Source organism: Ruditapes philippinarum, unplaced genomic scaffold (assembly GCF_026571515.1).
Source record: "Ruditapes philippinarum isolate M1 unplaced genomic scaffold, ASM2657151v2 ctg1378_1_1_1_1, whole genome shotgun sequence".
NCBI lineage: Eukaryota > Metazoa > Mollusca > Bivalvia > Venerida > Veneridae > Ruditapes > Ruditapes philippinarum.
This window is the reverse complement of record NW_026861891.1, coordinates 78,196-101,765: the sequence shown is the minus strand read 5'-3', so window position 1 is coordinate 101,765 and position 23,570 is coordinate 78,196. Positions and strand designations below refer to the sequence as shown.

At 29.5% G+C, this 23,570-nt stretch overlaps 1 protein-coding gene and 1 long non-coding RNA gene across 3 annotated transcripts; both read left to right on the top strand.

The window, feature by feature from the left end:
- Positions 1 to 2,462: 2,462 nt before the first annotated feature.
- On the top strand, positions 2,463 to 6,022 carry LOC132717279 (uncharacterized). 2 transcript variants are annotated; one of them, XR_009623934.1, is made up of 6 exons: positions 2,463 to 2,649; positions 3,495 to 3,614; positions 4,534 to 4,653; positions 4,974 to 5,114; positions 5,304 to 5,391; positions 5,541 to 6,022. It is a non-coding gene; the product is annotated as an uncharacterized LOC132717279 (long non-coding RNA). The 2 variants fall into 2 exon arrangements; XR_009623935.1 differs by lacking the exon at positions 3,495 to 3,614 and having other exon boundaries at positions 2,464 to 2,649.
- A 9,790-nt stretch (positions 6,023 to 15,812) lies between these two features.
- On the top strand, positions 15,813 to 23,182 carry LOC132717278 (protein draper-like). Its single transcript, XM_060700714.1, has 7 exons — positions 15,813 to 15,859; positions 18,889 to 18,958; positions 19,917 to 20,075; positions 20,548 to 20,700; positions 21,099 to 21,218; positions 21,574 to 21,711; positions 22,028 to 23,182. The coding sequence occupies exons 1-7, from the start codon at positions 15,857 to 15,859 to the stop codon at positions 22,090 to 22,092; spliced, it is 708 nt and encodes a 235-aa protein (XP_060556697.1). The 5' UTR covers positions 15,813 to 15,856; the 3' UTR covers positions 22,093 to 23,182.
- Positions 23,183 to 23,570: the final 388 nt, after the last annotated feature.

Here is a 23,570-nt window from a genome sequence, read left to right as displayed (position 1 = left end):
AACAAGGTTATTTTTTCATAATTTTTGAAGATTACAGACATTTATGTAAAAATATCGGAATGCAGTTAGATAGCGATGTGTTTTCTGAGTATGCACATGTAAAGATATTGCCTGTTGGTGGACAATTTGATGGAAATACTGTGCGACGCAGTCACTCGGGGTAGCTGAAAAACTGGAGACAACTTCTCTCCGGACCAAATTAACTATAATTAAAATCTATAAATTGTATATTCATTTTACTGTTGTATAATTTAATTTGCAATACCAGATAATAATCAAATGTTTTGTATAGTTTATCAATTTTTTATCATTTTTAAACTGAAATAAACGTGATTGTAGCTTAAGAAAAGCTAAAAGAAAACAATATTGAAACAATGTATCTATGCATTACTCGGAACGAAACTATAAGTATTCAAAAGCGTCGCAGATATGGACAACCGAAATGCAACAGAAATGAAAATAAATTTTATTGTCTGATTTATCGACAACAAAGATTAGATAATTGTTTCTATATAAGTATTCTTTTCACCTTCATTAACCTTTTTCTGAATTGTACAATCATTGCAGTTCATTATCCTAAGAACAGTTTTTTTTTCTATTTTTCCTTTAATTTATCTTTTAAAATATTACATTGTCCCTGTTTAACTTTAATTTCCTATGTCCAGTATTTACATATTTCAGCGCGCTATCTCTTCTGTCAGCCTTTTGTAGGTTCCAAACAATTAATCTGGGTTTCAAAGGTTTTTGTAATCGTGTTTACGTATGATACATTTGTCTACAGAATGATTTGCTTAAGAAATGTACACCATTACGCTGAATCAACGTTTCGAGAATTGATCCATTTCCAAAGTCTGCTTAGCGCATTTAAAATTAATTTTGTATTTGTACAAAACGTCATAATTAATTATATTACACTGATATCATGAAAAATATGGTAAGATTAATATATAAACATGTGGCTTTAAAACGTTAAGGAAATGTTTATCACTTTATTAATAGGTTCCTTCTTTTTACGGCTCAGTGTCGTAGCAAAATAGTTTACAATTAAAGAATCACGTACATTCATATTTCAATAAAGATGTATTTTGTGTGATCTTACAATAACGTTTACAATGAAAAAGTAAACTGATATTTCAACGTTTGAACGAATTCATTTACTGTTTTCTAATATACTGATAAATACATATATTTGTCGTTTAGAACACAAGGACTATAAATGTCTTGTTTATGCATGATTGGTTATTAAAGTTTACATTCTTTTATAATTTCATTTTAAATTTTCATGTTTTAGGCAAAAATAATTGTAACAGTTATGTTTAACGTAATATTTCATAAAAATATAAAGACTTAAGATTGGCAAACAAGAAAAAGGTGAGCATAATAAACTATAAGTAACATGTAACATACAGTTTTTAATATGTTATAATTGAAACATTTTCCCAAATTTACAAAAAAACAACAAAAATATGTCATAAACACCATGGTAACTAACTGAATCGCGGTGCACGTCAAACGTCAAAGACGGCGTTTAATTTATATAAGGCGCCTTTCTCAAATACTCTCAATGGCTTTAAACGCAATAATGGTGCAGCGTCACCCATAAACCGTCAATTACAGACCCAAATCATGATGTTGTTAATGTCAGTTGAATGTTTGGATGGCATATATTAATTTTTTATATACGCAAACTTCCGGTCTCGTTGCACCTGTTTTTTGCTGTAGGAAATAGGCGACAAAGATCGGTCTTCCTATCCGTGTTTTCCTTATTTTCGCATTTTGTAGCGCGAAACTCTGGTCCCGTCATGCTTTTTGTACACAAATGCTCAAGATATGTTGCTAAACTGTTCTATTTGGTATATTTGTTGAAAATCGTAACATGTGTCATTTCGAGAGTGACCTGTTCACTGCGCCGCAAATTCTTCGAACGTCGCCATTTTAACTTTCCTATTTTATATGAGATATTTTCATTTATTCGTATCTTTTTCGTTTCTTATGTTATTTAATTACAACTTCTGAGATGATGTAAACATATTAGCAGAGGAAGTCAACGTAACATTGTGCAGACACATCATCAAATATTTGAAATATACAAAATTAATTTTTGCCTATTCATAACAAAATGCAAATTATTTGACGTGCGCCGGTAACTCAAACCAATTTTGTTAATACTGAAAATTTCTAAGTAACTAGAGTAAATTTTTTGTAAATGATTTGTTGTAATGTTAAATAATAAACTTAACGGTTATATGTGTGAATTATTTTCTATTGGCGTTAAAAATGAATCGTCTATAAAAGTTGTCACGGACTTTTGGGACAACCCTCGTATATTTAAAAATTAAAAAAAAAACAACATTCGATTTCGTTCCTCCGTAGAAGGGTTCATTACACACAGAATATGTATATATCGTTTCAGAAAGTATTTTAAGATTAATTTTACGCATGCTTATCTATGATTAAAAAACTAAACTGGAAAGTAGAAAAACATGGGATTAAAAGTAGTATTAAAATGCCAATTTCAATAAATTTCAGTAATTGGAGGCAATTGCAAAACAGGCAACACATGCCCTGGTGATGCAAATGCTGAGTGCAAAAGTGGAAAATGTGCTTGCAAAACAGGCCATGAAGAGAAGGATAACGTTTGTACAAAGGGTAAATTATAATATACTATTATTAAGCAGTCTTCTAGTTTTTGATTTATGTTTTTGTGTCACAATGATCTGTATTTTCTAAAACCTTGCACATTTTAGTTTGTGTTTGGTATTTCAATTTTGATAAAAAATTGATAAAAATGTATTGTGATTTGAAATGCACTTGCACACTTAAAACAATGATTTAATTAATAATAATACAAAACATTTTTTTGACGGCATATGTTTCTATCTGTACAATAATACGTCTGATTAACAACAAAATAAAAAACAGTCAAATATTAGTCAAAAGATTATTCATTATTGTAATATATATCTATAAATAAGGGCTTTAATCTGAATATAAAAGCTGAAGGCTAAGACTAAGATTGACGGTGTGTATATGCAACATAATATCTGCAAAGCATATATTGGGGTCACATAATTTTCCCATTATAATGAAAAAAAATCTAAAGAAAATGATTTAAGCAGAAAAACTCCTTATACATCGCCACGATTTGTCCATGCTCTCGGATTATGGACAGTTTTGGAGTTTAAATGTGTAGAATGAAAACCTGGGTGTAACTTTAAGCAGTTTGCTTCCACCTACCACTACCTACTAAAAACAATCACTGAAATCAAATTATTTATTACAAATATTTTGTCTTGATAACCATGGAAAGAGAGTATAGAAAATAAAAAATAAATAAAGAAATGGATATATAAAACGAATCGATTAATCGCCGTTGATTATATTGACAGTATATTTTTCTCTGCTTCAAATATATGTCGCATGCACTATGCTGAGCTGATACCTGTACCGTCGGATTATTTTAATATTTTTGGATAATATTAAATGAATTTCAGTAATTGGAGGTAATTGTAAAACAGGCAACACATGCCCTGGTGATGCAAATGCTGAGTGCAAAAGTGGCAAATGTGCTTGCAAAGCAGGCTATGAAGAGAAGGATATCGTTTGTACAAAGAGTAAATTATTCTATACTATTATTCAGTTGTCTTCTTACTTTTGTTTTATGGGTTTTTTTTAATTCACATTGATCTGTTTTTTCTAAAACCTTGCAGATTTTAAGTTTTTGTTGGGTATTTTAATTTTGATAACAAATGGATAAAATGTATTGTGATTTGCAATGCACTTGCACACTTATAAAAAACGTTATAATAGTACAAAACATTTTTGTTGCGTTATACTTTTATCTGTACAATAATACGCCTGATTGACAACAAAATAAAGAACAGTCAAATATTAGTCAAACATATTCATTATTTTAACATGTATCTATAAATAAGGGCTTTAGTCCGAATATTAAAACTGAAGGCTAAGACTAAGATTGACGGTGTGCATATGATACATAATATTTGCATGGCATATACTGGCGTCACGTTATTTTCCCATTATAATGACAATAGATCTAGAGAAAAAGATTGAAGCAGAAAAAACTCCTCATACACCTCCACGATCTGTCCATGCTCCCGAATAATGGACAGTTTTTGGAGTTTCTCCGTAATATTCGTAATATTTTAAGTTACATTTAAATTTGTAGAATGAAAACTTGGGTGTAACTTTAAGCAGTTTGTTTCCACCTACCACTACTTACTAATAAAAATCACGGAAATCAATTTCTTTATGACAAATCATTTTTCATGATACCCATGGAAAGAGAGTTTGTCAAAGTATCATCGTCAGACATCTTTTCATTAATCATGCCAAAAAAATATGAATAAATAGATAAATAAATAAATAAGTAACAAATCGTTAAAACGCCATTGATTATATTGATAGAATATTTTGCTCTCCTTCAAATATATGTCGCATGCACTATACTGAGCTGCGACATGTACAATTAGATTATTTAAATGTTTTTGAATTACATAAAATGAATTTCAGTAATCGGAGGAAATTGCAATGCAGGCAGTACTTGTCCTGGTGATGCAAATGCCGTGTGTACAAGTGGCAAATGTGTTTGCAAAGCGGGATACGAAGACAAAGATAGCGTTTGTACAAAAAGTCAGCATTTGTCTTTGAAAATCTTTATGTTTATCTAATAACATGTTTTATTATACTTATGTTCTTTAATTTATTTTGCAATTTAATGCTTTGATAAAAAGTAAATGAGATCAATATTGATTTACCAAGCACAAGCACACGAGAGTAATATTTGGGAAAACGTTAAATTATGCTGATGCTAAGTGTATTTTTTCTGATTATATGATACCTTATATTTCTTCTTTGACTACATATATATTTCATTTATAAATGTTTAAAAGTCTATGTATATATGTTTAAGCGTTACAGTATACATATATAGATGATGTTACAATTTTCAGCTGTAGCGGGGTATGATTGCTCATCAGATAAAACAGTCTGTGACTCTATTCAAAATGCTGCCTGTGATACAAACACTGGTAAATGTAAATGCAACCCTAATTACATGATGCATGCTGACAAATGTGAACCGAAGAACTCTGGTAAATGATTTTTCTTTTTTTTTAACATTCGTTTTAAATTTGTCACAATATAGCAGTTTAACCTTGCAATTTACATAGTTAAAACCTTTGAAAAGTATATAAATAACAGTTGGCCTTTTCGTTTTTTATGATGAAATGTAATGCAACAAGCACTTCTTCTATCAAGATTTTTTTTTATCCACATTATAGCTACAATGATGGAAATCTGCACTATCTCACTATTGCTATCTGTGTTGACCACATGCCTTATTGTCTAGATCTAAAGGAATAAAAAATAGTAAGTAATGTCTTTTTACAATAGATTGTAAATTGTGATTGAATAATGTTTTCACGGGTGCCTCTTCATACATTATTACTAAAATATTTTATATTTATTGACATGACCTTGATTAAAGTGCGATTTGACTGCCATTTATTCTCTTTCAGATTGCCCTTACAGAAATCTTGGATCATTGTGTAAAAGTATCAACAATCACAAAGACTGTATTTTATTTATTTATTTGTAGATATACACTGTAGTGTTACGTTATGATGTGCTGAAGCTTAAAATTCAATATAGTTTTAGGCAAATTTCAGTTGTTAAGGATATGCTGTGTAGAAAAACATCTTCTTATGATGGCAAAAGTATACAAGTTGACTTGTAAAACTTTCCAAGATCAAAAGGAAAAAAATATTCTAATCACAATACCCATACACATTGAATTGTATAGGCTTGCTATAAATAAAACAGTGTTTCCATTTTTACACTGAGAAAAAAATCCTTTTATCGCAGTTCAGTATCTATGTTGTTTGACTTTGAATTTATCTTATCACTTGTTATCTGTACACATATTTTCTCATCAAAGAATTGATAAAATAATTTGAATAATTTATCTCTTTTACATTTTCAAGCAAACGCCATATCATGTAGTATAATATTCATTTGAAGAATAAACAATGTATTTGTCCAGTTAAATATCGTTGACGTTTTTAAGCCTTAATATAAATAATAATAATAATGATAATGATAACAATAATGATAATAATAATAATGCATAGATAACATTTCTCATATCCTCGGAGCCACTTTTAAATTAACTGATAAACTGAGCCACTTACGTTTTATGTCCATGATATGTTTTTTTTTTTTCAAGTCAATAAATTACATTTATTATTTAGCATTTATTTCAATGGTAAATCCCCTCAGGCGTTTCTCCTTTTCATATTAGTTTATGCGTTAGATGCATTTAACGAACAAACTTATGAAGCATACGTTTAACAATTGCCCTCATTATTATATTTTGCAGACGTAATAAAAATTAGAATTCAAATTTTGACAGGACTGCAGCTTTTATTAATCTTATGCCATGTAAATTAAAGGAAATTTGACAAAAACGCTAAAATGTAGTTTCCTAATATAGATGGTATCAATACAAAAACATATTCGACAATCCAGTGTAAACATTATTATGACATTGTTTGTCCTGACAATTTTTAATATTTTCTAATCTTTGGAAACAAAGAATGTAATATGCTCAAGTCTTAACCAATAAAGAAGATAAACATGCCTAAATATTTATATTAAAATAATTGTTGTTGAGAATCACCAGATTATAAACTACGAATACAAAATTGTTTAATTGCAAACGAATCATTTAACATAATCTATCGTTCTTTTTTCAATATCAGCATTATCCAAATATTATTACAGTAATAACATCATCCTTTGCAATCTTATTCTGACTGTTATAGCCATGTTCAAGTGTTACCATTTTACTTGAAGGAACGATAACTGTACTTTAACATAATCTTTATTTTCTTACGTGTTAATGTCCCCTTACTTTGACTGAGACAAAAATATTTAATTGTGAAGAAAGTACACAAGTTTTGTCTTTTAATCTTTATCAATACCAGTTTTGTCCTTTAAGCATGTAACGCTTTGTAAAACATCTTATTGGATATACCAAAAAGTTAATTGTCAATGTCAATCACATTTACAAAGAATGTGACGTGTTGCTCTATCCCCTAACTTATGAACACTGAAAGACTTTGTTGATAGGAATATCATTTATAGCAAATAAAATGTTACATAACAAAAAAAATTCCAAATGCAGTGAAACAATTAAGCATTGTCCAATGACTAAATGATTATTTCGAAATGATACATTTCTTACATTGGCAACACTACTGTAGCAATTCACAAAACGCATCTTGAGTAAAATTGAACTTTTTATTCATTTTAGCTATATTTTACAGTTGCAACAAAGATTTGATATTGTAGAAACTATGAACTTAGAATTAAAGATAACGTTACATATATTAACCTTTACTAAAAACAACCCCTTTTAACTATTTTGTGATTTTACCACTAAAGTTCATATTCACATAAGTACATGATTAAAAATGAGTAAATAGATACTGTTAATAAAACCCCCCAAAAAGTTCAAAAATATTTAACGCATGTGTTACCGAGATGCTATTGTATGTCGGTTTTTGTTGTTTAGAAAGGGGCCAACACTGTTGAAAACGCATGATAAATTCATTTTTTTAATCGAGCCTCCCAAGACGTTTGTTTCTACAATCTTATAAAATTGCAGAATGTATTTTCTAAATACAAAAAAAATCATTTTGTAAGTAACACTTTATATTTTATAGTTTATAAGAAATTTTATGTTTATGAACAGAATATCTGCGTTTTTATTGTTTAAACTACTTATTCTACAATGTCAATATAGCAAATTAAGTGATATAAATCAATTCAACGGCTCATTTAAATTTGCCGTACCTATTGCATATTATAAATAAATTCAATGACATTTGAAAAGTAAATTTTATACTGTCTGTTAAGAGTTTATTTGCGTTGTTAAGTGTTAACTTTTGAAAGGAGCAAGGAACAAAAAATAATATATCGGCTAAATATTATAGTTCTTATTAAAACTTTGAAATGATCTGACGCAAAGAAAAATTCAAATTTCTTTCAACTGAAGTAATGTACAAAAAGTCTTGATACATTTTAAAACCTTGATTATTCTAAGTATTTTCTTTTTCGTGTTATTGCTATTGTATGCGGTGTTCTTTTACTTGAGACAAAACGACGCTCACTATTCAATGGCACGAATGCTTCAAATTGGAGGTTTTATGATAACCACCGTATGAACACGTCTTTTCGGAATCAAGTAAGGCCTAAAACTATAATTCTTGTGATTTGCTTTTGGTTCCACCAAAGCTAACGAGCACATATATAATAATGAACTAATCCTAATGAACTAATTCAATATGATAACTATAGTTGCTTTCCCAAATAACATAAATCATTCAAAGTACAAGTGATATTAATCAAAGTTGTCCTGGTTTTGCCCCAGTCAACGAAGACTAAATGCTAGCATACGGAACATCATATTAAATTTGGCGACAATTAAAGGCGGAGCCGAACTTCAACAGAGGTGGAGCAAATGAAATGAGTGACACTGCCCCAGTCGTTACCTCTCTCAAAGAATAAGTTTTAGAACGATCAGCTATAAACTGGCTCATTGGCAGGTTATTTATTATGTAGATGAAATTAGATAATGATAAAAAGAATATGATATTCAAACATGGCACGATCACTTCAGTTAAACGTTTATTCTAATTCCTTGAAGCTAGATGACATATTCTACATCAGAAAAGCTATTTTATTAGAAAATTTGAAAAACAGTGTGATTTTGTTAAAACCAATAAAGATACACAAAAACAAGTCTAAAATTGTCCACATTGCTGTATGGACAAATGCATATCTACTAGACGCCGCGTACACGTGGCGTCTAACAACGGTGTGATTTCATCCATCTTTTAAGTCAAAATTGTTGAATATATTGTTTCTAAAACATTTACTTGAAAACTTATCAGCACTAAGCTTTATAATTTATTTGTGTTTGTTACTTCAAGATACTATTTACTTAGCAAATATTTTTTAGAAATGAAAACATTAAGCATTTAAGACGACAATGAATCAATAATATAATAAAGAATCACTTGTAATTTGTTTGTTATCTTTATATATTTCAGACTTCAATTGGAAATTTATTACATTTTAGAGGTACATGACATTGCTAACCGGTATGGAAAAAAATAAGAAATAACATTAGCAACATATATTTATCGTAAGATTTGCCACTGCATAATAATATTTAATCGTGATGTGAATTAAAAGGCACTTAAAAATAATGCATCACTCATTTCAAAATTCAAAAAAAGTTCAAAAGAGTAAATTAGCTTTTTAAACGGCATTTTACCACAAGGAGAATGTTTCAAGCGGGAACGTCTAGAAAATAGAATTAGAACAAGTTGAATACAGTTCCTGTCATTAGCAAACATGATTATTAAAGTTCTATATCAATTAAAGGTGCAAAATGCTGAATATTAGAATTCACTTTAAAATTTTGTTAAATGTATAGATTTTGATTTGGGTTATTGTTTTTCTCAAATCATAATAGAATATTGTACAGTGCAATCATGAAACGAAATACATTATTTATGTATGTAAGTATTTGTTTCGTGATGCATGCATTGCTTTATCTTAATCATACAAATTTGTCGACTCCATTCTAGTCTATGGAAATTCAGTACCTTAAAATATAATATTACTTCAAAATATTTCGGTAGCACTTCTAAGAGCTTGAAAAATACTCGTGATTTTAAGGTATTCCGATCAAACAACAATATTTTGATAAGTTGTTTGTATTCTCATATTTTTGTAGCAATATATTACCATTCTTTAGTAAATAAAAGATAATAAATCACATTATAAAACAAACAGAAAACATCATCCCGTGAGCAACAAAGGGCTACGCATTTATTTTTTTATTTCTAAACATCTAATGAAAACAGTGCTTGCTAGTTTAAATAAGACAACTCAAGATGGCAATGTAGATAAAATACAAAAGCACAATATGTTATTTAAATTATACTCGTACATTACTTGAGAGTGCTATAGAATGATAACAGTACCAGACGCCCCGCTATCTTTATCTTGTTAATAAAATAATTCTGCTGTCTTGACAATGTGGAAGGTTATCAAACATGTACTAGACTAAATGCTTGCATTAGCCGGTGCTAGTTTTCTGTACACGAACACACATGCACGAACAAAAAGTAAATGCACTGCGTGTAAGAAAACTTGAATGTATTTTATGGCTTCGTTGTGACAATAGTACGCAAAGTAAGTTTGGTTTTATTACTAATTTTTCTTCCACTTCAAGGTTATAATAACTTATAAATGCATGTCAAAAAGTGACAAAATATGCAGCCTGATCGGGACTCGAACCCGGGGCCCCGGAATACCATTTCATGGCTCTTCGACTGACCTATACCAAGTTTGTGTACATTATCTCAAGCCTAACTGTAGCTATAGTCAAAAATACTGTAAGGAATGTATTCCTTAAACATTGCTTCACATTGTTGTTCTTAGTTTTCCTATTTTACTTTACAATGTGGTACATTGTAAAAGTACGTGATAAAATTCAAATATATAACTGTGAATAACTAAACTTTACATACCATGACATTTTACTTCACACTTACTTTAGTCAGTATAATTATAATTTATAATTATGAAGCCTCTGATTTCCAAATTTACTATGATGTTATACATTTGAGGACAATATTCACATTAATATGTATAACTGCAATTAAAGGCACTTTAAATCATCACTGGATATTTCGTTATCATTTATTAGAAGAGCTCTGTAATATACAATGATGCCAGTGATCCAACACAAGGATAATGTAATTGTCATCGATTAAGACTGCAATTTTTTTATTTTAAATAAACAATGATAATAAACTGTTTCATTGTTAACATCTATACATTATAAAAAATGACGATCCGGGGATATCGCCAACAAATGTAATTGCTTTTTTACAAGGATTTGAGTGTTTACAAATAATTCAAATGATTTGTGAGAGTAATAAATTAAATTGATTGCTTTATTTTAAAAAGACAATCCAGTGGCCTGTGTTCAAAAAACTCAAAAATCAAAAGAATTAATCAAAATCCCTACAAAAACTGTCACAACTGGAAAATTGAAAAATCATGCCCAGCATGGAAGTTAAAGCACTGATAATAATGATAATATTATAATAAGCGCTAATTTAAAACAGACAAAACAATAACATAATAATGATTCATAGGCACCATATGTCATTGTATTTAACTACATTGTTTATATATAAATAAGCAACGTATCAACAGGACACTTACACTTCATTTGCCAATCACAGTCATGTGTATCAAAATTATTAATGATAAAAGCTTTAAAAACGTATGACTTATATAAATCTTTAGTTGTTGATAAGATAAGGATATCGCATCAAATATGACTGTGACCCTGACTAAAAGGGGGATACTTACTGACGGTAAGCAATACCCTTTTAAATATACAAAAAATCAGTCTAAAGTTATGGGATTAAACCGTAGTTGTCACTGTGGTCTCGACCGTTGACCTCAAAATCAATAGAATATGGATTATCAATTGACACATGCATTGCCTATTGAACATGGACAATGCCTATACTTATAAGTATTTATTAGGAGCGTTCCTGGACGAGTGTTCAAACCAAATGCACCTCACCGTTGTGGTACGAATTCCACAAGGAACTTTGAATTATTTCATTTAAAGATGCTACCAAAGTTGGAAAGACGCTATATGACATCTTTTGTGTTGATGCGACGCGTGGTTTATTTCTTCACAAGTAATTGTTTGGACAAGGATAAAATTCACCTTTGAAATAATTATCTCAAAATCCATAGGGGTCATTAACTGCACATTCCACCAAGTAACGTATAGGCTTGTTTTTCTCAAGAAAAAAAATAGGACACGATTGTTTTATTCGGTGTCACCTTGACTTTTGACCTAGAGAACTTCAAATCAATAGGTGCCATCTATATGTCTTCAGAAATATACCTATAAAGATACATGATCTAAGGATTATTCCCTCTGACGGTTTTAACAGGAAATTGGTAACAGGACGTACGTACAGACAGAAGGGGGAACAACCACATTACAATATGCTCCATATTTTGTAATTTTGCCCATGAGCTTATCGCGATATTTTTCTCTGGTTAAGACAAAAAAACATCGAGAAATAAAAACAAAAAATATGTCTAAAACGTCATCGATATCATAAATTGACAAATTTCGTCAAAGGCATTTGATATTTGTTGTCTGTTGCCTTGTTGAAACTGTTATTAATAAGAAAAACACTTATTGATTGCTATAGTAAATTATATTTAATAAAAGTGCCACATCGCTGCATGATACTCTTTGTATACGGTTTTATTTGACCCCGTGTATACCACAAACAGTTAATGTAACTATAATAATTCAAATAACCTTACAACTGGATGAGTAAGCAAACAATGCTAATGCCAATCCAATCATTGTTTGAAATTCTGTTGTTTCTGTTTATAAAGTCGGCAAATAATAGCCATTTTATTCTTGTTGTAATTGAAACAAAATGGGTACATTGATGGATGGGAAATTTTGAAGACCTGATACAGGACAACTTTATAAGGACTAATATATTAGCGATATTGAGATACACAATTAAAAAGTAGCAATTGTTGAATACTTTGTTTCAAAGAGTAGCCCTTTAACTAGTTAAATTGGAGCATTGGTATTTATATTATTGTTATGGTTGCGCCGGTTATCAGCGCCCATGTCTTGTTATTAAAAATCAACACATATCTTTTGCATTAATTTATTGTTGTGGTTATCTGTGTTCCTGTAATACTTTGCCCAAAGAAGAGAGCTGATTATGATATAAATTAATGATTACTTATTCTGTCGTTTGTAAAAGCGATGTTTCAAATGAATACACATAAGTTAGGTACATACTTTTTAGCGTATAACAAATAACTAAATATAAGAAGCAGTTATTCAAGAAAAAAATGAACACGGCAAGTTTTTTCGTGATCAAGTATGGCCTAAGTCTATTTTTGGTCTGGCTTGCGAATTTTTATTGTTCGACCAAGCTTATGGACACACATGTTATAATGAACTTGAAATAACTTAATCATTACAATATGATTACTACCGTTGCTTATCCAAATAACAGATATCATTCAAAGTACAACGGTGTGATTTCACTCATTTTTTTAGTCAAAACTGTTGATTTATTTTGTTTCTAAAACATTTACTTAAAAAATTTATCAGCACTAAGCTTTATAATTTATTTGTTTTTCTTACTTCAAGACACTTTTTACTAAATACTTGTGATTTGTTTGTTTTCTTTTATAAATTTCAGACTTGAATTAAAAATTTATTACATTTTAGACGTAAATAACATTGCTTACCGGTGTGGTAAAATATAAAAATAACATTAGCAAACATTTAAGTATAGTAAAAAAGATTTGCGACTGCATAATAATATTCAATCGTGATGTGATTTAGAAGGCACTTAAAATAATGCACGTACAAGAACGCTCGTTTCAAACTTTTACAAAGAAAAGAGATAAAAGTTGCACTAGATCTGCAAAAATAATTTTGCTCACATGGTGAATATTTCAATCGCAAACGTATAGAAAATAGAATGTTCAAAAGATAGTCTGTCCGTTTTTTTGTCATTAGCAAAGATGATTTTTAAAATTCTTTATCATTTAAATTTTAAGAAATGCTGAATTTTTGAATATTCATCTGTCAAATGTATAAATCTAGGTTTATGATTATTGCTTTTCTTAAAATAAACATGGACTATAATTGTAAAGTGTAATCATTAACCAAAATGCATTATTTCTGTCTGTTTATAAAGTATATATTAAGTGATGCATGATGTCTATTTAATGCTAGTCTATAGAAATTTAGTACCTTTAAGCATGGCAGATACTTGTGATTTTAAGACAATTCGGTCAAACAGCATAATTTGATAAATTGTTTGAATTCTTGAAGTAAATAAAACATGATAAATCACGTTATAAAGCAAACAGTATGGAAAATCGTCCCGTGAGCAATAAAGACCTACGCAATTATGTTTTTTTATTTTATTTCTAAACGTCTAATGAAATCAGGGCTTGTTTGTTTAAATAAGACAACTGTAGATGGCAATGTATAAATAAAACTCAGCACAATACGTGTTTCAAATTATATATTACTTCAGATACCATAGAACAATAACAGTATGTACTGACGTCCCGCTATCTTATCTTGTTAATAAAATATTTTTAGATGTCTTGATTGTGTGGGAGTTATCAAACATGTACTAGACAAAATACATACCTTAGTCGGTGCCGGTTTACAAAACACGAACACACATGCAACCAGGCAAGTCTTCAAAATGCTACTTTATTTAAAGTATTCCGATTAAGTGCACACTTAACTTCATAATTATAGTAAAACTCAGTGGTTTAGAGTGATTTTACTGATTTTAAGATGGGATCTCGTTCAGAATGACTGGCTTTATACAACCTCTTGACAATTGGGACAGGAAAATCAATTAACTGGCTCAGTGTTCAAGAGCGTTGTTACTTTCGCTTTAAAGCAGATGGTCGCTAGTTCGAATCCTAGTCACTGCACGATTCTTTCTGATGCATTTGTATCTTACTGTTACGAAATGAAAATGTTCTTAAGGAAACACCGTATGATTTAAGTCTAAATATAATTTCTATTATGAATTAAATTGGAGAACAAACGACTGCCTTTCCTTTTTTACTGACGCTAGCGCTATGATTCAGTTAAAATGTATGTTTTAATAGCCACCATTTGCCACAATTTAATAAATGAGTGATTGTTTCATTTAAAGTTTTGAACATTTAGTAGTGTCTGTATGAACAGAAATGTAAATAATATACGACGCAAAATGCATATATATACATATCATACTGATTTAACGAAAATTACAAAATTGAATTGAATTGAACATTTATAAAAACATGTCCTTTAAAGTAAACTTGTATCAATATCGCTTGTATAGCTATATTGATAAAATCAGTGCATCTGCTTGGTTCATGTATAATATATTGCAAGTATTGATAATAAAGATGTATCGGTTGTACATTTTCAGCCCACGCACACATACTTTACCACTTAAAGTGCGTTTGTCTTGGGTTTGCAGTATTGATATGCATGTTTCAAGAATCTAACATATTTTGTTTCTGGGGGTACAGTTTATATACCAAGTAACATGCAGTCTTATATATGAATATTATTTATGTTGAACGATTCTAGCATCGGAGAGACATGATGACATGAACAGAATCTATTGTAGCGATATGTGATTATTATAAAGAATTGAAAAATGAAATTTGCTCGACCACAAATATTTCATTGAAATATAAACTTTTGTCATCTCATAAACGTTTTTCAAGCACTTATAAATGTTTTTATACTGATCTGAATACGCATTACTGATATCAATTTTACACTAGCACAACGATGCATCAAAAATTGAAACGCATTTATACTTATCGATGCTAAGGGTATAAATTCGAGGCAGATAAAATCACCCACAAATAGTACTATAGATGACATCAGCATGAAAGTGAACATATCCATTGCTGAAGTTTATAGAAAAAATTTTATCTGCCCAAACTAATCTTGTTCAAACAAACACCCTAAATATAGAAAATAATTATCATTGCAAAAAAATAAATAATAATTTCAAACCTCTTCTAAAGTGATAATTTACAACATTGGTCATGTGACTACTTTACACGGTCCCAAAATTACTTGATAAGTACGAGTAGGCCACCCCAGCAGTCATATCGGATCCAGAAGCGCACGACGTAAATTATGGTAAGTAATATTTATTATTTTATTTCATATTTCCAATTACACTGTTTTGTCAATATCAAATATTAAGTTTTCCTTTTTTCAATAATAATTTGTTATTCTTTTATGCTATTAATGTATATTATTCATTACATTTTTAGTAGAATATGTTTAATCATATTTTATTGCTTTTACATTTTATACAAAAACAGATACATTGTTAACATACTACAAAACAGTAACGAATACATTTACAGTTAATACATGGATGTTATAGTTATTATAAAAAAGCAAAAGGGTCGGGCCACAAGTTTTAACAACATTAGAGAATTGGCCCTTCCCACATCGTCTAACTTGTAGTAAAAAGATGTGCATAAATTCAATTGTAATTGGAATTCCATAAATGTATATATCAGCAATCAATATGATATCATTTGAGAAAATAGAATTTGATTATAAAAATTGTTCAAAGACTAACAAAACTGGAATTAAAAAGTAATAAAGAAAAGGAAAAAGAAAGAAAGAAAGAAAGAAAGAAAGAAAGAAAGAAAGAAAGAAAGAAAGAAGTAGAATATGGCTTGATAAAGAGCAAAACTGTGCGTACTAGATTTTTTCTTAAAAGCAATAATAAATACTAAGCTTCCTTCTTAAATAACAAAATAATAGAAGCATTTAGGCCTAAGAATGACATATTTCTTTGGCAACGTTGATATATTGTCTCTTTCCACAATCATTATTAGATTACAGATACAGTTGTGCCTATTGTTTTACAGAAAGAACAGAAACTAAAAAATACACTTTTTTACATTATGTATACAAATAAGGCGAAAATTGTTTATATTGCACATTAAACGATGATAATTATAAAGGGTGATATATGTAATGTTTCAAATATGTTAATGTATGACTTTTTCAAAATTATTTGTTAAGATTTTTTTTTTGTTTTCTTTGCTACATATACCTTGTGTTGCCGTACTTTTTCAAAATTATTTGTTAAGATTTTTTTTTTGGTTTTCATTGCTACATATACCTTTTGTTGCTGTACTTTTTGATTTTACTTTTATTTAGGAAAAAGTTATCAATTCTGAGCGCATTGTTGTAGAATTATGCACGGTTTGAGTTCAAATGCGTAGTAATAATTATAATCACGAAAGCCGATAGGCCTTAGTGATTGATTAAAATGTAAGTTTGAATATAGAAATCAACTCCAGTTTCAATTTTAAAATGTAATTATTTTATTTGAAAAATATACAACGTTTCGACTCAAAAGTCTTCATCAGGTATACTTTGTTTACAGGAAAAATGATTAATTACAAAGCATTTGAACGGAAAACGTGCATTATAATACAATAATGCACGAAGAATTAATATATATTTCCATTCTAACACGTCAAGAAAAAATATAATTATTATTATAAAGTTGGACTTTATTTGAACGGAAAACGTGCATTATAATACAATAATGCACGAAGAATTAATATATATTTCCATTCTAACACGTCAAGAAAAAATATAATTATTATTATAAAGTTGGACTTTACATTTGGCGGTTAAATTTGTTTTCGCCTCAGAGTTTCCAAAAGAAACGTTCATTAAGGTTGTTCCAGTGGGTTGCAAAAAACTGTTGTTAAGCCTACCGTGTGTAGAAACATTTTGAGAATAACGAATTTTGAAAACGTGAATAAAATTTTGTTTGTTTATTTTATTTCACTCAATAATTTTTCAAGCGAAATACAAATTATTCAAAGTGAAATAAATGTAAAACTTAACTCGTTTGCGATTTTAAAATAGCGTACTTGATTTAATTGTTTTGCACGTGCTGTTTTGCGCTACACTGTGACGTCACGTAAACAACAGTTTAAACGTCTGTACAGCGTTAACGACTGAATAAAGGATATTGGTGTTCGGATTCATTTTCTAAGTTAGACCATTTTCTTTCATTCTAGATACTTTTCACAAAAAATTTTTACAAAACAATTGTTTTTTATTTATCAGATTTTTCAAAAAAAATGGCGCCCTCAATTTGAAAATACACAGGGAGATAATTAGAACGGCGAGTGCATTGTTGTAGAATAATGCACGCTTCGGGCCTTCTTTGTTCAGAAAAAATCCGATAGTATTAGAATTGTATATAGAAGTTCAAATCGTTTCTAAAATTCTCAGTTGCATATACATGGCATCATCTTAGATTTATGAGCGTATCGTAAATTTCAATGCAAAATGTGTATATATTTTCACAGATTAAACATATAACAATTGTATATGTAATATAAAACATTATTTGAGCTTTAACGTGTGTGTAAAACCGTAAACTCTCCGTGATGACATTTTCCCTGATGTTACACAAAACATGCAGTGAAAAGTTGATTTTAGATTGCACAAAGGGGTCATCCATAATGTAAAGTGCCTTAAATTGTGTCAGGTATTTTGTTAAGGACGGATATAATATTTGTACCATACTTAATGAAACGTCATTATTTAAAGAAAATGAATCATGCATTTTAACCTTCAGCTTCAGTACGCCATAAATCAGTTTTAGAAATTAAATACAATTTCGTTTTAGATTTAATATAAAAAAGTTTTTTATAACATATGTCAAGTATCTGATCGCTGGTTATTAATAATTCTGGCTGAACACTTATACTTAATGGTCTCTAGTTTTAAACATTGTAAACCGTTATTACATTTTTTATTATTATTATCATTATTATTATCATTATTATTATTATTATTATTATTATTGTTATTATTATTATTATTATTATTATTATAATTATGTTGTCAGCATAATATCACGAGACAGTCATTTCACTTTGAATACCAACTGCATTTACATCCTGTCAAATTCAGCTAATAATAATAGATGATTCAAACAATAATTATTAATTGCGACCTTCAGTTACATCTAGATATGTTGTAATATAGTTTGATTTTCTTTTTATTATCATAAACATAAAAGATATTGTTTTTCACAAGTAAAATTTTCTTTAATATAAGATTTATTTTCAAAATATTTCCTGATACTATTGCAGTTAATAATCATTGTTTTGCAGATGAAGAGGAAAATATTCTTACTCGCTGCAGTACTGAGCTTGCAGACATGTTCTTACATGTATCTTGCCGGTAATACTTTAGACAAATTATAATAATATAATGTCCAATGTAATCGATATGTACAATATAATAAATGATTTCAGAGTAACGAATTCTAATCCTACATTTAGAATAATTTAGTTTGCTTCTGTATTTTTTCCTGATAACTATATTGTAAAGATCTAGGAGTACTCACTCTCCTAGGATGTGTTGTGATGGGCCTGGCGTTCGAATCCTGGTCTAACCATCCGAAAATATATTTAGTGTCCTTTTTAATAATGCGACTTTTTGTCTCAATGAATCATTCAAGATTTACAAAAACAAAAATAGAAAAAAATAAGTAAATTTATGTTTACGAAAATAGCAAAAAAATGTACATACATAGCAAAAAAGTATAAACATGATACTTTGAAATTCCAGATGTATTACATACAAACGGTTATAGTCAATAATCAAGATGATAAAACTGTTTCATGTTTTATCAGATGCCTAACGCATAGGACCGGTTTAGCTAATGAAAAAGATGTGTCATTCCTGATTCTGTGAACATTGGAGTTTACTTTACGCACATGTATCTGTTAGAGAAAGCTATGATAGTCAGTTATAAATTGTATTTGTCCAAAATGAATACGAAAATTTAAAGTCTATTTAAAGAAAAACTTATTTCATATCCAAAATAATCCCTCTAGATAGGTCAATGTTATTCTTAATAAGATCTATACATATGTTACTGACTTTCTTTTAACAAATGATTCTTGTAAATCAGATTATAAAATTATATTATAATGATTTTAAAAGCATTGCGTTCACTATTTATTCATTATTTTTTACTGCGTATGATCATATTAATAATATATACAAGTGTTACGTCCCTAAAAAAATGAAAGGACGAAGAGAAAAACTATAACTGTGCACTATAGAGATAAAAGTTTAATCGTAGAGAACAAATTAATAACATTAATGACATATTCAATATTTAAATATAAAGCAACAGTATCAGAAACCGCCTGTAAAGATAGTGATGGAGAAGACCAATGTTCAGCTTTTGAAAATGCGAAGTGTGATGATACAGCTGGTTCAATGAAATGTGAATGTTCAAGCGGTTACAAAGAAGTTGTAGTAAGCACGGATAGTACCTGCGAAAAAGGTATACGTCATTATTTTCACTCTGTTTTTAACTTTAATATTTTTAAAGCTCACAATTTCAGGGTTAAATGTGCTAGAAAATACGATTTATTGAGACAAGAAACGTCTCCGAACATTCGAAATTATATGTTCTTATGATTACAGACACTAATTGCTGCAAAAAATGAACTTGTCCACCTTCTGCTTAAAACACAAGTTCGTAAGTGTGATTTAAAAACAAACAAACAAACGCTGTACCATGTATGATCTTTAACTCATTTTTCATGTGTCGACAAATAGTTGTTTGGACTATGTAAAATCAAACGTTTACAAATAGTAAATATAACAAATACAAGCTAAATAAAGGAGTGGCATTAACCATTATAATGGTCATTCTTTTGCTCTGTGTATTGAACATATGTGCTCTGTGTATTGAACATATGAGCTATCATTTCTCTTTCACAAAAATAAAATCTAAATAATCTGTTTTGAAGACAAGGTGTCAAATGTTGAATGTACAAAAGAAGCAGAAGGTCAATGCACTCACACTGTAAATGCAGAATGTGATGAGGCGGATAGCAACGCTAAATGTCGATGTGTTAACGGCTACAGAGAAGATCCTAATGATGACACTTCTTGCGTAAAAAGTAAGTATCAGAATAAGAAATGCATTTTACTATACAAGTTTATATATTGAGACAAAAACTGCATCAGAAAATGAAAGACAATGTTTAATTCTATATGGTTTATAGAAAAAAATTGATGTAAAGCAGAACTATACTAAACTAATTTTTGCTAGGAAAGAACGTTAAGTGTAAATACTTCCTGTATACTATTTATTCAGTCAGAATGCTTCAGAATTACGTTTATCTTCAATTCTTTATTGAAACAGATATAAGAGCTATCCATGTACACACAGTAAACTTAAAAAAGGAATATGACTTTAGTTCTTGAATTTAGGTTCTTAAGACAAAATCCATCTTTAACTAACATTCTTAGGCTTAGCCATATCATTAAAACTTTGTTACTCATTTTTATTACTAAGCGCTTGAAAGTAGTTGTTCTGGAAATAGCGCTTGTCCAGGTGTTGTGGATTCAGTATGCGACGACTCAAAGTGCGTTTGTAAAACTGACCATGAGGAAAAGGAAAATGACTGTATTCTCAGTAAGTTTTGCTGTTAGTGTAGACTTTACATGCTTTAGGACTAGTGTCAAATTTACGGTTTTATTGTTACAGCTCAGTCATGTATGACTAACCATTTTTTTTAGTTAAGGAGAGTTGGTCGTCTCACTGTAGAATGGTTGCGTACGTGTTGCGTCAGGGAATGAAGAAGTTTGGACAATTCAAATAATTCACACCTGCGTTTAAATAAAATACTTAAAGTTATTTGCTTCTTGATATAAGTTTAGGCCAATAACCTTGAATAAAAAATGAAATTAGAGAATGTTTTTAATTCTATTTCATCAACATTAAAGCACACACAACAACTATGTAACTCGTATATTGCACATCGTTACAGCTGTAAAAGGTACACCGTGTTCTGATACTGATGATGGTTGTAAAGACATAAGCAATTCTATTTGTGATGCAGATGCTGGAAAATGCACGTGTAGTCCTGGCTTTACAATGAAAGTTGACGAATGCGTTGGCAACAATGGTAATGGAAACTATGATTAGATACGTTATGCTACTCTATAAGCTTACGGCAATCCATCACGTGCGTGTACAAATTATAGTAGTGAATTTAAAAGAATAAAATTCTGCTGAATAATAATAATGTTAAAAGTTTAAACGCTTAAACTAGATTTTATATATTTTATTGCATTTAGTGTTAAAAGGGATAATCATGTTATTGTTTATAATTTTGTACGCGATCACTAAAAGATTGTATTTAATATTCAAGCACACACGCACGTACGCGCGCAACGGATTACAGCTCACTTGAACATTTAATTTTATATTTTCCCTTTCAGCCAACTCTTTCAAAACAGGATGGATGGCATTTTTGCTGTTCTTCGTCTTGAAATCTTTTAATTAGCAGTTTTCTTACTAGCTTACGATTTTAAGAGACACATTTAAAATATTTGTGGACGTTCTTCCTATGATAAGCAGAGAGTGTTTAAGTATTAATATGTAAAACGTGGAACTTACTTTCCAGACAATCAGACAATCAATAATATGTCTTTTATATGATATCAATACTTTCGTAACATAAATGGCGTTAGAAGCACACACATCAACCATCTTTAAAACAATAAACGATCTTATGTTGAATCAGAGTTGAGATCAAATTAAATATCGGTTATTTTCAGTATAACTCATTGGCTTTTGAGTGGAATTTAATCTTGAATTTCCGATAGGTTAGAAAAGCAAAGAAAAATATAATGCCATTTTATTGATACGAAAGTTTATTGCATGCTTTGTATTGGTTTATAATATATCATAGTTCTCACAATATTGTCATCAAAAAAATAAATTCATATTTCCAACCTTTATATGACTCCAATATATAACTATTTTGCTACTTGTTAAGTCTTGACTTTCGCGTTGGTTATCATTATCTGTCTGGATACAAAAATCATCTCAAATGTTATATCCTAGTAAAAAATAATGAGTAAATATAATGTTTTCATATGAATTTGGTTTCAGTTAAATGTTAAAATACTTTTGACTGAAACTGGCCAATGTTGGTATTGAGTGATATCTAGATGTGGATTATTCCTTTTAGTACTTGTAAAGCTTTGCATGTCAATAAGTCGTTAAATTATAAACAGTTGTATGAACTTCTTATTCGATTTGAAAATCGCCTATTTCCATTACAATTTTATAAGTGTGATTTAATGATTAAGCTGCGTAATGATCATATAAGTATTATAAATTTATATAGTATAACACTCCTAACAAAGGCTATGTGATTATGTGTACATATATTACTCATGAAAGGATCATCTTAGGTTCAGACACTAAATGCAGTTCTCTTCAATGATTGGAATATGTTTTTTACACTTTGATATATGTTATATAGTGTTCAATTCAAAACTATCTTCAACATTTCAAATCAACAGAATAACTATTGAACAACTGCTACTATGATAACGATAAAAGACATCTGCTTAATAAACATTTGAAAATATTGAATGTGTTTTGTTATAACTTCACAGTTTATGAAATACTGATTACTATATCAGCATTTGAAATCAAGGGTTAAGTATATGACTACAATTAAGGGTTAAGCTAACAATTTTGTAAAGTTATAATGTAATTGTTCCTTGATTTAAGGTATGTCTACTAGAACAAGTGGCAGGAGCGTGGACGATAGAGCTTGCATACATTGCAGCTTACATGCTAGTGACTGCTTGCTGAAGTTTTCGTTGTTACTGTTTTAAGTCTGTATGAAAACTTTTCTGAATTATTTGAGTATAAATGCTCCTTTATAGTTTAAAAGAATATCTCTGGAGAAGATTTGGAATCATCTTCCAGTTAAGAAGTGATGTGCTTATGATTTTCCAGATGGAA

Bases quoted from the DNA above. Each gene is read 5' to 3' on its own strand.
- LOC132717278 (XM_060700714.1), top strand. The intron at 20,701-21,098 runs GTAAGTATCAGA...TTTATTACTAAG, and splicing joins TGACACTTCTTGCGTAAAAA to CGCTTGAAAGTAGTTGTTCT. The intron at 21,712-22,027 runs GTAATGGAAACT...TTTCCCTTTCAG, and splicing joins CGAATGCGTTGGCAACAATG to CCAACTCTTTCAAAACAGGA.